At 39.5% G+C, this 13,300-nt stretch overlaps 1 protein-coding gene across 16 annotated transcripts in view; it reads left to right on the forward strand.

Moving 5' to 3' along the window:
* BMPR1B (bone morphogenetic protein receptor type 1B) overlaps positions 1 to 13,300 on the forward strand; it is a 392,960-nt gene that overhangs the window by 345,939 nt on the left and 33,721 nt on the right. For 10 of the 16 annotated variants that reach the window (XM_077882931.1, XM_077882919.1, XM_077882922.1 and 7 more), the window contains 3 exons: positions 2,753 to 2,912; positions 9,772 to 9,874; positions 10,400 to 10,502. In XM_077882931.1, coding sequence (XP_077739057.1) covers positions 2,770 to 2,912; positions 9,772 to 9,874; positions 10,400 to 10,502 — 349 coding nt within the window. In that variant the 5' untranslated portion in view covers positions 2,753 to 2,769. The remainder of the gene's footprint in view (positions 1 to 2,752; positions 2,913 to 9,771; positions 9,875 to 10,399; positions 10,503 to 13,300) is intronic. The other 6 variants (XM_077882928.1, XM_077882925.1, XM_077882929.1 and 3 more) reach the window with 1 other exon arrangement.

A 13,300-nucleotide genomic window follows, 5' to 3' on the forward strand; every position in this document is an offset into this window, starting at 1 on the left:
AGGTATCAGTGAATGCATATCCTTGTCTCTCTAGCATCATTACTTTCCAAAAGTGGTGGTAAAGAGGGAAAATATTAAAACCATCTCAGTGATAGGGTCACCCTATAGGAATGAAATGTCTTACTATTTAAAAAGTAAAAATATTAGATCTTTCCAATAATATTAGGTAGCATATATACCAAGTATTACTCGTAACATGTAAATCCTAGCTGTTGACATGAGGAAAGGTGCTTATAATTATCTCCACTTTAATAGTAAGTGAAGCACAATGAGATTATTTATAAAGTTATCCAGGATCAACTAAGTGGTAAATAGTAAAGCCTAATTTTGAACTCAGAAAATCTGTCTTTAGAGATCACATCTACTATGATGTCTCCCATCAAAGATGTAGAACTATCACTACTATAATAGGAAGGCACTTTGCATGTAAAAGCTGATGAGGAATATGTATCATTTGATATATCTTAGTGATAACTAAGTTTTCATCTTCCTATTAAGTTTTGCATGTTAAATATTTCTAATAATTTATTTAAAAATACATGATACAGCTTCTTTGCAAGTGTTCTGGTTTGCCACCAGAACACAGGTGTGAAAACTACCACTTAACCTAAACCAAAATGGGAAAGGAAAAGACTCACATCAACATCGTCGTCATTGGACACATAGATATGGGCAAGTCTACCACTACTGGCCATCTGACCTACAAATGTGGTGGGGTCTACAAAAGAACTATCGAAACATTTGAGAAGGAGGCTGCTAAGATGGGAAAAGGCTCCTTCAAGTATGCCTGGGTCTTGGATGAACTGAAAGCTGAACGTGAACGTGGTATCACCATTGATATCTCCCTGTGGAAATTTGAGACCAGCAAGTATTACGTGCCCCAGGACACAGAGACTTTATCAAAAACATGATTACAGGCACATCTCAGGCTGACTGTGCTGTCCTGATTGTTGCTGCTGGTGTTGGTAAATTTGAAGTGGGTATCTCCAAGAATGGGCAGACCCATGAGCATGCCCTTCTGGCTTATGCACTGGGTATAAAACAACTAATTGTTGGTGTTAACAAAATGGATTCCACTGAACCACCCTACAGCCAGAAGAGATACGAGGAAATCGTTAAGGAAGTCAGCACCTACATTAAGAAAATTGGCTACAACCCCGACACAGTAGCATTTGTGCCAATTTCTGGTTAGAATGGTGACAACGTGCTGGAGCCAAGAGCTAACGTGCCTTGGTTCAAGGGATGAAAAGTCACCCGTAAAGATGGGAATGCCTGTGGAACCACACTGCTTGAAGCTCTGGATCGCAGTCTGCCACCAACTTGTCCAACTGATAAGCCCTTGTGTCTGTCTTTCCAGGACGTCTACAAAATTGGTGGTATTGGTACTGTCCCAGTGGGTCGAGTGGAGACTGATGTTCTTAAGCCTGGCATGGTGGTCACCTCTGCTCCGGTCAGTGTTACAACTGAAGTCTGTTGAAATGCACATGAGTGAGGCTCTTCCTGGAGACAATGTGGGCTTCAGTGTCTAGAAGTATCTGTCAAAGATGTTCGTCGTGGCAATATGGCTGGTGACAGCAAAAATGACACACTAATGGAAGCAGCTGGCTTCACGGCTCAGGTGATTATCCTGAACCATCCAGGCCAGGTCAGTGCTGATATGCACCTGTGCTGGATTGTTACACAGCTCACATTGCTTGCAAGTTTGCTGAGCTGAAGGAGAAGATAGATCGTCATTCTGGAAAAAAGCTGGAAGATGGTCCCAAGTTCTTGAAATCTGGGGATGCTGCCATTGTTGATATGGTTCCTGGCAAACCTATGTGTGTTGCGAGCTTCTCTGACTATCCTCCTCTGGGACGTTTTGCTGTTGGTGACAGGAGACAGACGGTTACTGTGGGCGTCATCAAAGCAGTGGACAAGAAGGCAGCTGGAGCTGGCAAAGTCACCAAGTCTGCCCAGAAAGCTCAGAAGGCTAAATGAATATTATCCCCAATACCTGCCACCTCAGTCTTAATCAGTAATGGAAGAATGGTCTCAGAACTGTTGTGTCAATTGGCCATTTAAGTTTAATAGTAAAAGACTGGTTAATGATAACAATGCATTGTAAAACCTGCAGAAGGAAAGGAGAATGTTTTGTGGACCTTTTGTGTGTGTGTGTGTGTGTGTGTGTGTGCATGTGTGGCAGTTTTAAGTTACTAGTTTTTGAAATCAGTACTTTTTAATGGAAACAACTTGACCAAAAATCTGTCACAGAATTTTGAGACCCATTAAAACGAAAGTTTTTTAAGTAAAGAGACTGGTAGGAAGAAAGCCCTAGGACCCAAACAATCTGGATTTAAATGCTAGCTTCATGATTTATTAGATCACTTAAACTTTGAGTCTTAATTTTCTCATCTGCAAATAGGAATGATATTTACTCATACCATTACCATACAGAGTAGAGATGATCTATGTACTAGTGCTCATTGAACTCATTGCACTGAGTCAAATACAACTATTATAATTTAATGTATAGGTTGTTACCCTGAAATGGTTATGAGAATTTCTCTATTTTATGTGAGACATATATTATATGATTATAATAATTATATAAGTATAATTTCTAATATCAAAATCATTAAAATATCTGTTTTATGTTTAAATCTTTAAGTATCATAAATACTTAATATTTTGTTTAATCTCCTCATTCTTTGGATAGAAGACTTTGGCTGGACTCTCCCACAGATCCTTAAACTCTTACTTTTCTTCTTTTCAGCAAACTTACTTGATAACATGCTTTTGCGAAGTTCAGGAAAATTAAATGTGGGCACCAAGAAAGAGGATGGTGAGAGTACAGTCCCCACCCCTCGTCCAAAGATCTTGCGTTGCAAATGCCACCACCATTGTCCAGAAGACTCAGTCAACAACATTTGCAGGTTGGTCATAAATGTTTTAACAAAAGGTTTTAACCTAGGTTTAACAAAAAGTCATACTTTTTTGACTACAAAATTGTAGGCTGATGTTACCCAAGAACACATTTTGAGGAATAGTGCCTAACTCCTTAACTCTCAGAGCTGTACCTGTGCTTAGAAAAATATTAAATTGCATTTTGGCCTGAAATGGCATTCTGAGATTCTTCTTCCTTTCTGCAAATATATCACATATGCACATCAACATAGAACACAGGTTCCGAGGGATCCCTGGGTGGCGCAGCGGTTTGGCGCCTGCTTTTGGCCCAGGGCGCGATCCTGGAGACCCGGGATCGAGTCCCACGTCGGGCTCCCGGCGCATGGAGCCTGCTTCTCCCTCTGCCTGTGTCTCTGCCTCTCTCTCTCTCTCTCTGTGACTATCATAAATAAATAAAAATTAAAAAAATATATAAAAAAAAAAAAAAAAAAAAAAAAGAACACAGGTTCCGAGCTTGGGACAAGTGTCAAGGACAAAACTATTTTTTTTTTTCCCTAAAAGACCCTATCCCCAAAATAAATTCAACAGCAGAGGGTGTCAAATGTGTGAGGATTTTTATTAGTTTTAACCATTCATCCTGTCATTGGTGGTCAATATTTTAGAAAGAACACCTGAGTTGTTAGGAATATTCATTGACTCTGGGAAGCAGTGTAGTGATAGAGCTTATGTGAGCCCACCAGATGGTAGGAGAGACATTGTCAGAGTACTAGAGAATAAACTCCTTAGTGAATAATCATATTTGTATCAAAACTTTATTTGGAACTGGACTATTTACCTCTTTCTTTCTAATGCATCTTAATGCAGCTACATCCATTTTGCTAGGCACTCTAGCCTATATTTACACTCCTCATGAAACAGTGGCTAAAGAGGCATAGCCTAATAAGGCCAGTGTGCCCAGGGAGACATAGCAGAGTAACCAGACAAGTGCAGATCTCAAGAGTTAAGATGTCAGAAAAGCAGTATGTCTTTCAAGAAATAGGCCCAAATGGGAACATGGGCTGCTAGGTTTGAAGTCCATGCAGAATATCTGAGCAATAATTTAGGGCCTATTTACCCAGGAAGGAGCATAAAGCTGAGCTGAATGCTTTTTTTTTTTCTTCTTCCTGAGAAAGAAGGCATATCCTGTGATATGTAGCTCAAGAAATATATATTAACTGAACGATAGGGGGGAATGTTAGGTATATTCATAAATACATATCTCCTTTTTTTTTAAACATCAAAGGATTTTTAAAAAAATTTTTTTTAATTTTTATTTATTTATGATAGTCACAGAGAGAGAGAGAGAGGCAGAGACATAGGCAGAGGGAGAAGCAGGCTCCATGCACCGGGAGCCCGACGTGGGATTCGGTCCCAGGTCTCCAGGATCGTGCCCTGGGCCAAAGGCCTGCGCCAAACCGCTGCACCACCCAGGGATCCCTACATATCTCCTTTAATCAGCAAAACAACTGAGCATGGTAGGGCATGCTTATTTCTTATCATTAGACATAAGGAATTTAGGGCCCAGGGAAGTCCAGTAACTTGGCTCTTATATGGAGAACAAAGTTGGGATCACGGAGTCTTGTGCCATGGTAAAATGATTCCAGAGCTCAGATGGTATTTACTGGGAAATACCACCTGTTTGTAGTAAATGGTAAAAGTATCAGGAAAATGTCAAAGTTTTCTGAAAAATATAAAATTATCAGGAAGAAACATATTAGGTGGATATTTTACTATTTTGCCTGAGTCTGTAGTAATTAAGAATAAATCTGTGTGTGTCATTGGAGCTATAGTTCTGGTGATCACATGTGAAAACTTTGCAAAATTATCCCAACTTTAAATATTCTGTCCTATTTTCCTTATAGGACATTGGAGTGTCCTAAGTTGATTTGGAAGAAAGTGTTCAGACAGGGTTAACTGCAGGACAGATTCTTTGCGTGGGAAGGAGAAGTTTGGCATATTCAAAGAAGACTGGTTTTCCTAAAGTGCAGGGAGCAGGTGGAGGTGTGGCTATAGTTGAGCCTGGAGCTAGGAAAGATTATACATGGCCTGGCCGGCTTTATTAAGAATGTTCGTCTTATTTCTGGAAGCATTGGGAGGCCAGTGACGGGGATTTGTTTAAGCAGGAGTAGCAGTGGTATTAATGTGGATTTAGGAAAGACAGTTCATGTAAGAGAACATGATCTTGGACTAGGGTGGTGCTGGTGCAAGAGGGAAGTGAATGTGTTGGGGAATTATTTAGAAGGAAAGTTTTATTTTGATGAACTGGCTTCACAAATTGCTTGATGTACATTTAGATGCACAGTATAGGCTTTTAATGAAAGAAGACAGAGAGAAGTAATTAAGTTCCAATCTGGACATACTGAGTTTAAGGTTTTTTTTTTTTTTTTTAAGATTTTATTTATTTATTCATGAGAGACACAGAGACAGAGAGGCAGAGACGCAGGCAGAGGGAGAAGTAGACTCCATGCAGGGAGCTGGACATGGGACTGGATCCAGGATCTCCAGGATCACACCCTGGGCTGAAGGTGGCACTAAACCGCTGAGCCACCCCGGCTGCCCAAGTTTAAGGTTTTTGACCCCCCACAAATGGAGATACCAAAGAGTAGGCCATGGGATATGGATTTGCAGCTGAGATGAGTTTGGGGGAAGAGTCTAGAGTGAGCAGAAGATGAGTCAGTTTTTGCTGTGAAATAAATGGTGTCAAAATCACAGTGACTTACAGCTAAAGACATTCATATTTTCATTCCTAGGCCTGCAAATGGGCTGCAGCTGTGCTGGGCCCTGCTGGATTGGGTGGGCTTGGCATTGGACTGTTTGCTTGAGTTTAGGCCTGTTCCACATGTTTGTCAACCCTTCTTAGAGTAGAAGCTATCCAGGGCTTCTCACTTGACTGTGAGGGAGCAGCATCTTAAAACTTGTATTTGTGGGATGTCCCCTAACATTCCATTTTCCAAATCAAGTGATTTGGTACCAAGTCAAGCTCAACTTCAGAGAGAAGCCATGGCTAGAGTGGTGCATGAAAAATTGAGTATAGTAATAAAATAATCCAATAGACCAGAGTAGGACTGAGCCTTGAGACATTTAATGCTTGGGTCAAGGAGGCTCTTCCCAGAAGATCCAGAATGAACATAGAACAGTGAGTATGGTATCATTGAAACCAAGTTTACAGAGGGAGGAAGTAAGGTCAGCTGTGTTAGAAGCTGTTAGAGGTCAAGTAGGGTAAGAACCAAAACACAGCAGTCAGATTTATTGACCTTGATAACTGTAGTTAAGAAATATTTATTCCAAAGTCCTTAATTCTTGACCATCAGCCAACCCTTGAAATGGCTCTCAAAGGAGCGAATATTCACTCTTGAGTAAAATGAACATCTTTTTTGCTAACAAGATGTTAACTCCAGTTGAGTCTCCTAGGAGCTGAGGTCAGTTGCGTGAATCACAGGGGCTACTTTGTTCCTGGGCCTAAGACCTAGAATAAATTCAGTCCTCCATTACTATAAGCCCATGATCTACTTTTTGACTTCCAAAAATCAGTACCTGTCATGCTGTCTCTGGTGAAACACATACACACACCCCCAACACCCAATCAGCTGCACTGATACTTTTCTAAAGCACGATAAAAATGAATTACTAGAGAATAGATTTAAAAATACTTGCAAATTGCATACTTATTTTTTTTCTATTTTTCTATTATAGAGATTCAGCAGAGCTAAATTTATTGTTCTACAAGTTTCCATTTCTGTATTAATTCCTCACAGACCAGTAGGGAGCAGTTTGCTGACCTGCAGAGGAACACACTTGGAATGATGTTGCATTCAGTCTCTTGCACCCCTAGGTAGAACAGTTCTGAAGACCAGGGTATGCTTTGTTGAGGCTTAGATAAGGGCTCGTCTGGGCTGTGTGGCCTGAGGTCTCATAATAGGTAGTGCTTAGCCAATCTGAGTTGGCCAGTCTCTGGTTCATTACCACTCTCATATTCCTGGACAGAATAGTCTAAAAAAGTGGCCGGAATCAGGACTTAAAAGAGATTCTCAAATCCCACCTGATAATTCAGAAAACATGTATTAGAGTGTTTTTAAGCTTTTCATAAGTAGCGTTGATCACATCACTAGTCAACACTAAGGCCAGACTCAGTCTTGGCCTTGATTCCTATCAGGTGCAGGTATGTCTGCTTCCAAAACCCATGCCGTTTCCCGTGCCTCGTGGCATACATGTTAGAGAATGTAGTGAAAATATGCTGAATAAACTATTAGAAACTTTTTTAATATCCACAACTCAAAGGAAGGGGTGAAGCCATTATTTTATCTCTCTCAAGGTAATATATATCTTCTAAATATCTTTCTAGCTGTTACTTTACATTGTGAATCCTTCCCATTCCAATTTCAGATTTATTCCTAGGACCTTAGACTATCACTGCATACCTGAACGCTGCAAAATCTCCTGTAATGACTCTTCATGTGACTTTCACCATGCCATGTGTTTTGTGAAGCTTATAAATTATTTTTGTTTTGTTGGGGTGCCAGGGTGGCTCAGTTGGTTAAGCTTCTGCCTTTGCCTCAGGTCATGATCCCGGGGTCCTGGGACACCCCCTCCACCCCTCCAGGAGAGCCAGCTTCTCCTTCTCCCTTTGCCCCTCCCCCTTGCTCATGCTCGCTCTCTTTCTCCCTCTCTCTCTCTCATGTATAAATAAAATCCTTAAAAAATAGTATTTTGCTTTGTTGCAGATAATATGCACTTGAAATGATTCTCTAACCTTTCTGCTTGTCCTCCAGCTACATATTTGATTTCTGTCTGAATTGATGACTTATGGGACATTGACTTTTCTCCAGGGCTTCTCTCCTCCTGCATACCCTCTTTGTATTTTTAGCTCTACCCTCTTTGCAGACAAGGGAGTGTTTTTTTAAGGCTTGAATTTACTCTCCCTGATTTCTTTATATTTCCCAGGACATTGTCAGAAACACTTGCCAACAGCTTAACCAGCTTTTCTTATTCTCTTTTTTGATCCTTATGAGTGTCTTTCCATACATTCAGATTTTGAGTAAGAGGAACTCATAAATAAGGAGAAATTAATCTTTTTAGAGTTAACATACTGTATCACTTTTTCTAGCCCCATGAATTCCTAATGTCAGAAAATCAAGGTGACTTTCTTTCTGATAATTCCTGAATTTTACTTTTGATGAGACATAGAAGTTATACATATATATGTTCTAAATGGGAAGGAAAGGAATTTTAAAAAATCACATGGGTATTGTTTGCTCATATTGTTTAAATTTCTAAGGGACAGCTTTTTTATTTATTGCCTTCAGTGTTTACGTGCTTTAGATTTCCACAGCAATTTCCGTAAATTGGCTAAAAAGCCCCAAAGAATTCAGAGCAAGGGCTGTTCAGAGGCAGTCTTTCTTCCATGACAATATTCATGCATTTGACCTTAGTCTATCAAAGAGATTTATCATTGGCCCTTCCTAGTCATTCATTAATATATTTGAACGTTGCTGGTGTAGTTCTTATAAACTGAGGTATTTTGGATCACTTGAGGTTATAAACTGAGTAAACCATTCTAAGGGTGTTGGTGATAACTGGAGGGCTAATGTGTGGTAGAATGGTGCTGCCATTGATACAGAGAGACAAACCCACAAATCATGGCTAATGCCATGCTCAGAGCTTTCTTCCCCTGACCTTTTAGGGCTACGTTGCCATATCTGTCTTGGATGCTGAGCAAGCATGTGTATGAGAAGATGATGGAGATACGATTTAGTACTTTATTTCTTAGCACTTGCAGTAGTGGTTGGTGACTTATTAGGAATCTGCTGGCATTCATCACCCTAACTTGTGAAGACAGTAAAGACTGTTTATAAATAGTTCAGTATGTCAGAGTTCTTGTTTTCCAGCTTTGGCCCCAGGCGAGGATAGTGCAAAGCGTGGGGATGAATAAAGCAATAGGTCCTAGACTCAAGGCCTAATTATCTTACTGTTTGTTATGCCACCATATACATATTTATTAGACCCCCTAACTTTAGTTTCCTCATTTGGAAAATAGAAATAATATCACTTTCTTTTCATTGTTGTTGAGAGGGTTAAATGAGATCAAATAAGTAAATTTTTTAAATCTGGAAAACCATATGGAAATTTAGAGTTTTGTTTCTTTGCTTTCCATGATCTTGTTAAAACCCCCTTTTTCTGTTGTTCATCCTCACCCCACCCCCAGTGTAAGCCCTGGCTTCTTACCAAAGCTTGATGTTTCCATATGACAGACCAGCCCCAAAGCAGAGGGACCAAAGATAGAACATTAGCTCACTTATTCTGTGCTGATCCAGGCTCCTACCTGTCTTTCTTTTGGTCTGTCAGTAAGAGGTTTATTTCATTTGGAGCAAATAGAACCAGCATAAATGTTTACCTGGATGGGGTCAAACCCCTGCCGGGCCTCTTATTTGCTGTAAGGCCCTTGAAAAATTGCTCAGAGTTCTCTAAACCTCATTTGAAGATGAGAATAATACTGTCTTCCTCACAGAGTCATTTTTCTGGATTTGGGGAGGTGATGCCTACGGAGGACCAAAGCAAGTGTTTAGTCATTGGTATATATGGTTATTAATGGCATATGTTATATGGAAACTTTGGCTTCTTCTTTCTCAACAAGTTTCTAGACTGAGAAGATATTACCAAATATTTTATAGTCTACATCAAATTTCATAAAAGGATGTTTTGGAATGCTCTTAGCAGATTGTAACCTGTAAAGATCATCAACTTTCTCCTTGTATGTAATAAAACAAATGGTAAACATGTTCCTTTCCTCGTAGACACACACACACACACACACACACACACACACACTTACTTTGCCTGTTTGGTCTTTAGCACAGATGGATATTGTTTCACAATGATTGAAGAAGATGATTCTGGGATGCCTGTGGTCACTTCTGGATGTCTAGGACTAGAAGGCTCAGATTTTCAGTGCCGGGTAAGGAAGAGAACTTGATTCTACTTTGTAACCTTTCATTACTAGCTCTCAAGCAGTCAGGTTTCAAGTTAGATAAAACAATTGCTTTTCTTCACTAGCCTATTTTTAGTAAGTTGGAGAATGATTCGAAAATTCTCTTAGTGGGCCAACTCTGCCTTCAGTTCAAAATCAACTATTTTTCTATTTGCTGTTAACTTCTTGATTAGTGACTCACTAGATGATCTTGCTCAGATTCCAGTTAAATTAATTGCATTAATCCAAGCCTTACTCCTCAGTTTATAATTATGTTTCCTGGTTATTAAAATGTAATAGTGGTTTTGTTGAACTGCAAAAGCTGCAGTAAGATAATACATGGACATTGAAGAGACATTTCCTAATAGAAGGTGGTATTTTCAGGATGTTTGAGGAAAATTATCAGAATTTTAAGTGAGTTCTATACATAGAGTTAGATCTCTGAAAAGTTTTAGATTATGTGACTTTGAAATTTAGGGGAATCTGCTAATATCAGTTTGGGTTTAACTTTAGGATACCCCCATTCCTCATCAAAGAAGATCAATTGAGTGCTGCACAGAACGGAATGAATGTAATAAAGATCTACACCCTACATTGCCTCCACTGAAAAATAGAGGTAAGGAGAGGGAAGCTTGGGGGCTGGAAGCATTTTAGGCACAAAGAAAATAAAAACTAGAATTGCTCTGTGTTTTCTAAATGAATGTACCTGTATCATTTTCCACTGCTGGGGCAGGGGACCGAGGCAAAGTGACATGATTCAAAGACATGGGCAAATAAGTAGTTCTTGGAAAAGTAGTCATCTGTGGCTTCATGCTTGAGAATCTTATTTCTTTAACTTCTCCCCTCTTCTCTGTAAAAACTAGAGGTCCTAGAGCTTTGTAGTAGGCTTCAGGAGCAGAGAGGAGGGAGACAGTGTCTTATGCTTGCCTCTAAGTGTCACTCAGAAGTTGTACTTCACTCAAAAAATGCCATTCGGCTAACATGCATTTAAAAAAAAAAAAAAAAAAGGACTGAGTTGGATTATTTGCCAGATGCATTTCCTTTTGTCTGGGCTAGAGCAACTGCATTTTAGTCAAATCATATATCAATATACTGATAGAAGGAGGAAGATCTCTAGAGAATTTAATTTCAAAACTTATGCATTTAAGTGTTGCTCACTGAAAAAGACAAGTATTGCAACCTGAAAGACTTTTTGTTAAACACCGCTCCCATGTTTCCTTTCTTCTCCTTGGCTCTCTCCAAGAGATAAATGACTAGAATTGTCACAGAGTCCTGAGGCCTAAGTCTTATATAAGTGGTTTACAATGATTTCTCATGATTGATTTTACTTCTTGAGAAAATCCTCCTAACAAGGTATCTCTTGGTTTTGATGATAATATGTTATAGTACTTGTTTCTGCTGAAGCCTATAAAGCATTAAAGGATTGATTCATAATAATTCACATAAAACATTCAGTTTTTTAAATATATTGCCAGTCAGCATAGTAGGTGTTAGGGATACAGAAATAGATGCAGAAAATTCCTGCTCTCAAGACATGTACACTGGGATGTGAGAAATATGTAAATAATTAAATTATATTCAGTCAGGAATAAGTTAGGGACACCTGGGTGGCTCAGTCGGTTGAGTATCTGCCTTTGGCTTGGGTCATGATCCCAGGGTCCTGGGATTGAGCCCTGCATCAGGCTCCCCTCTCAGCAGGGAGTCTGCTTCTTTCTCTCTCCCTGCTTGTGCGGTCTCTCTTTCTATCTCTCTGTCAAATAAATAAATAAAATCTTTAAAAGAAAGGAGTATCTTAGTAGAGTTAGATTGTAAAATACAGTAAGGACATAAATGGGTGAGTGGTTTACTCTGCCTGGGGTGGGAGATGTCAAAAAAGCTTCATAGAAGTGACACTTGAACAAGACTTTAAGAATGAACAGGAGTTCCCTAAGGGGGTAAGACAGGAATACAAATTTTTAAAAATTATAATGGCTGGCATAAGCCAAGCATTATGTTCAGTGTCACATTAGTTAACCCATTTGAGTCCTGCAACAATCCTAAGAGGTACTTAGAATTATTTCTTGTTTAAAGATGAAGAATTGCAGCACAGGGCAACTACTTAATTCTCTCAGAGTTGCACAGTCTCTTAGTAGCAGTGACTAAACAGAGGCAGTAGTAAATGTGAGAGGTTTAGTAAATGCTTGAGAAGCATTTGCAAAATATAGGTGTAGCAAACAGCATGGCTGGTTGGAGAAAATCTCATAATTGTTGTCTAAAACTTCATTATTTAAAGTAGGTCTGTAGATCAGCTCATTAGTATCACTTGGAACTCATTATAAATTTGGAATCTCAGGGTGCCTGGCTGCTTCAGTTAGTTAGGTGTCTGGCTCTGCATTTTGGTCAGGTCATGATCTCAGGGTTTGAGATGGAGCCTGGTATGGGACTCTGTGCTGAGAGTGGAGCCTGCTTGAGATCCTCCCCCTTCCTTCCCCTCTGTCCTTGCCCCTCAACTCACACTCAAATAAGTGAAATGAATGAATGAATGAATTAATTAATTAATTAATTAATTAATTAATTTAATTAATGTGGAATCTCTGGCCCCACTCCCAGACTACTAAACTTACTTTTAAAGACTATTCCTCAGTGATTTGTATGCACATTAAAGTTTGGGTAATACTTTTGGTAGAAAAAAGACAGTATCTATATGTGGATATAGGTAGTGGCCCTTGTGTCTCACCGTGTGAGTTTGATAACACCTTGTTAGAGAAGTGTGCTGGTGTCAAACTGCTGTAAAGTTGTAAACGTTTACTTTCTGGTTTTGTGGGTATTTCCTTGTGAACCAGTTGCAGAAAGTTGGCGGTCTGTTGACACTATTTTGAATAGCACTAGTATAGGGGCTTATGTATTGGGAATGGGGGAGGGAGGAGGGTGAGAAATGACTGGAAACGAAAACAGAAGTGCTAGATTTTAGGATCTCTTCCCTCGAGGAGAAAAGGTTGTTCACATGAAAATGAAGGTGCTGTGTCCTAGAAGTTGCAGTAAGGTTTAGGAAAGTTCTGACTCTTCCTTTTGCAGAAAGGGCTGCAGTGTGAGTATTGTCCTGTAGATGGAGCCAGACTCTAGTTAGCACTATAGTGCTAGTGAGGCAGATAAGGGAATGTTCTCTGAGGAGGTTGAGAAAGTAGGGACTTTTAAAAATAGTAGAATAAGTCTCTAGAGAACTGAGTGAAAGGATTTTGAATAGAAAGGCAGCAGCATAATCCTTGTTTTAGAGCAGTATGGGAAGGAGGATGCAGGAATGGCTGGTACATAATACTGAAAATTATACAAGATAGTAGACTTGGGTGGAATTTAGTGGCATTAAAGTTTACTGCTTTGAACTTTGAAAATCCCATGTAGGACCTAGGTGAGTTCTTTGTATATTCCACCTCACCC

Source organism: Canis aureus, chromosome 33 (genome assembly GCF_053574225.1).
Source record: "Canis aureus isolate CA01 chromosome 33, VMU_Caureus_v.1.0, whole genome shotgun sequence".
Taxonomy (NCBI): domain Eukaryota; kingdom Metazoa; phylum Chordata; class Mammalia; order Carnivora; family Canidae; genus Canis; species Canis aureus.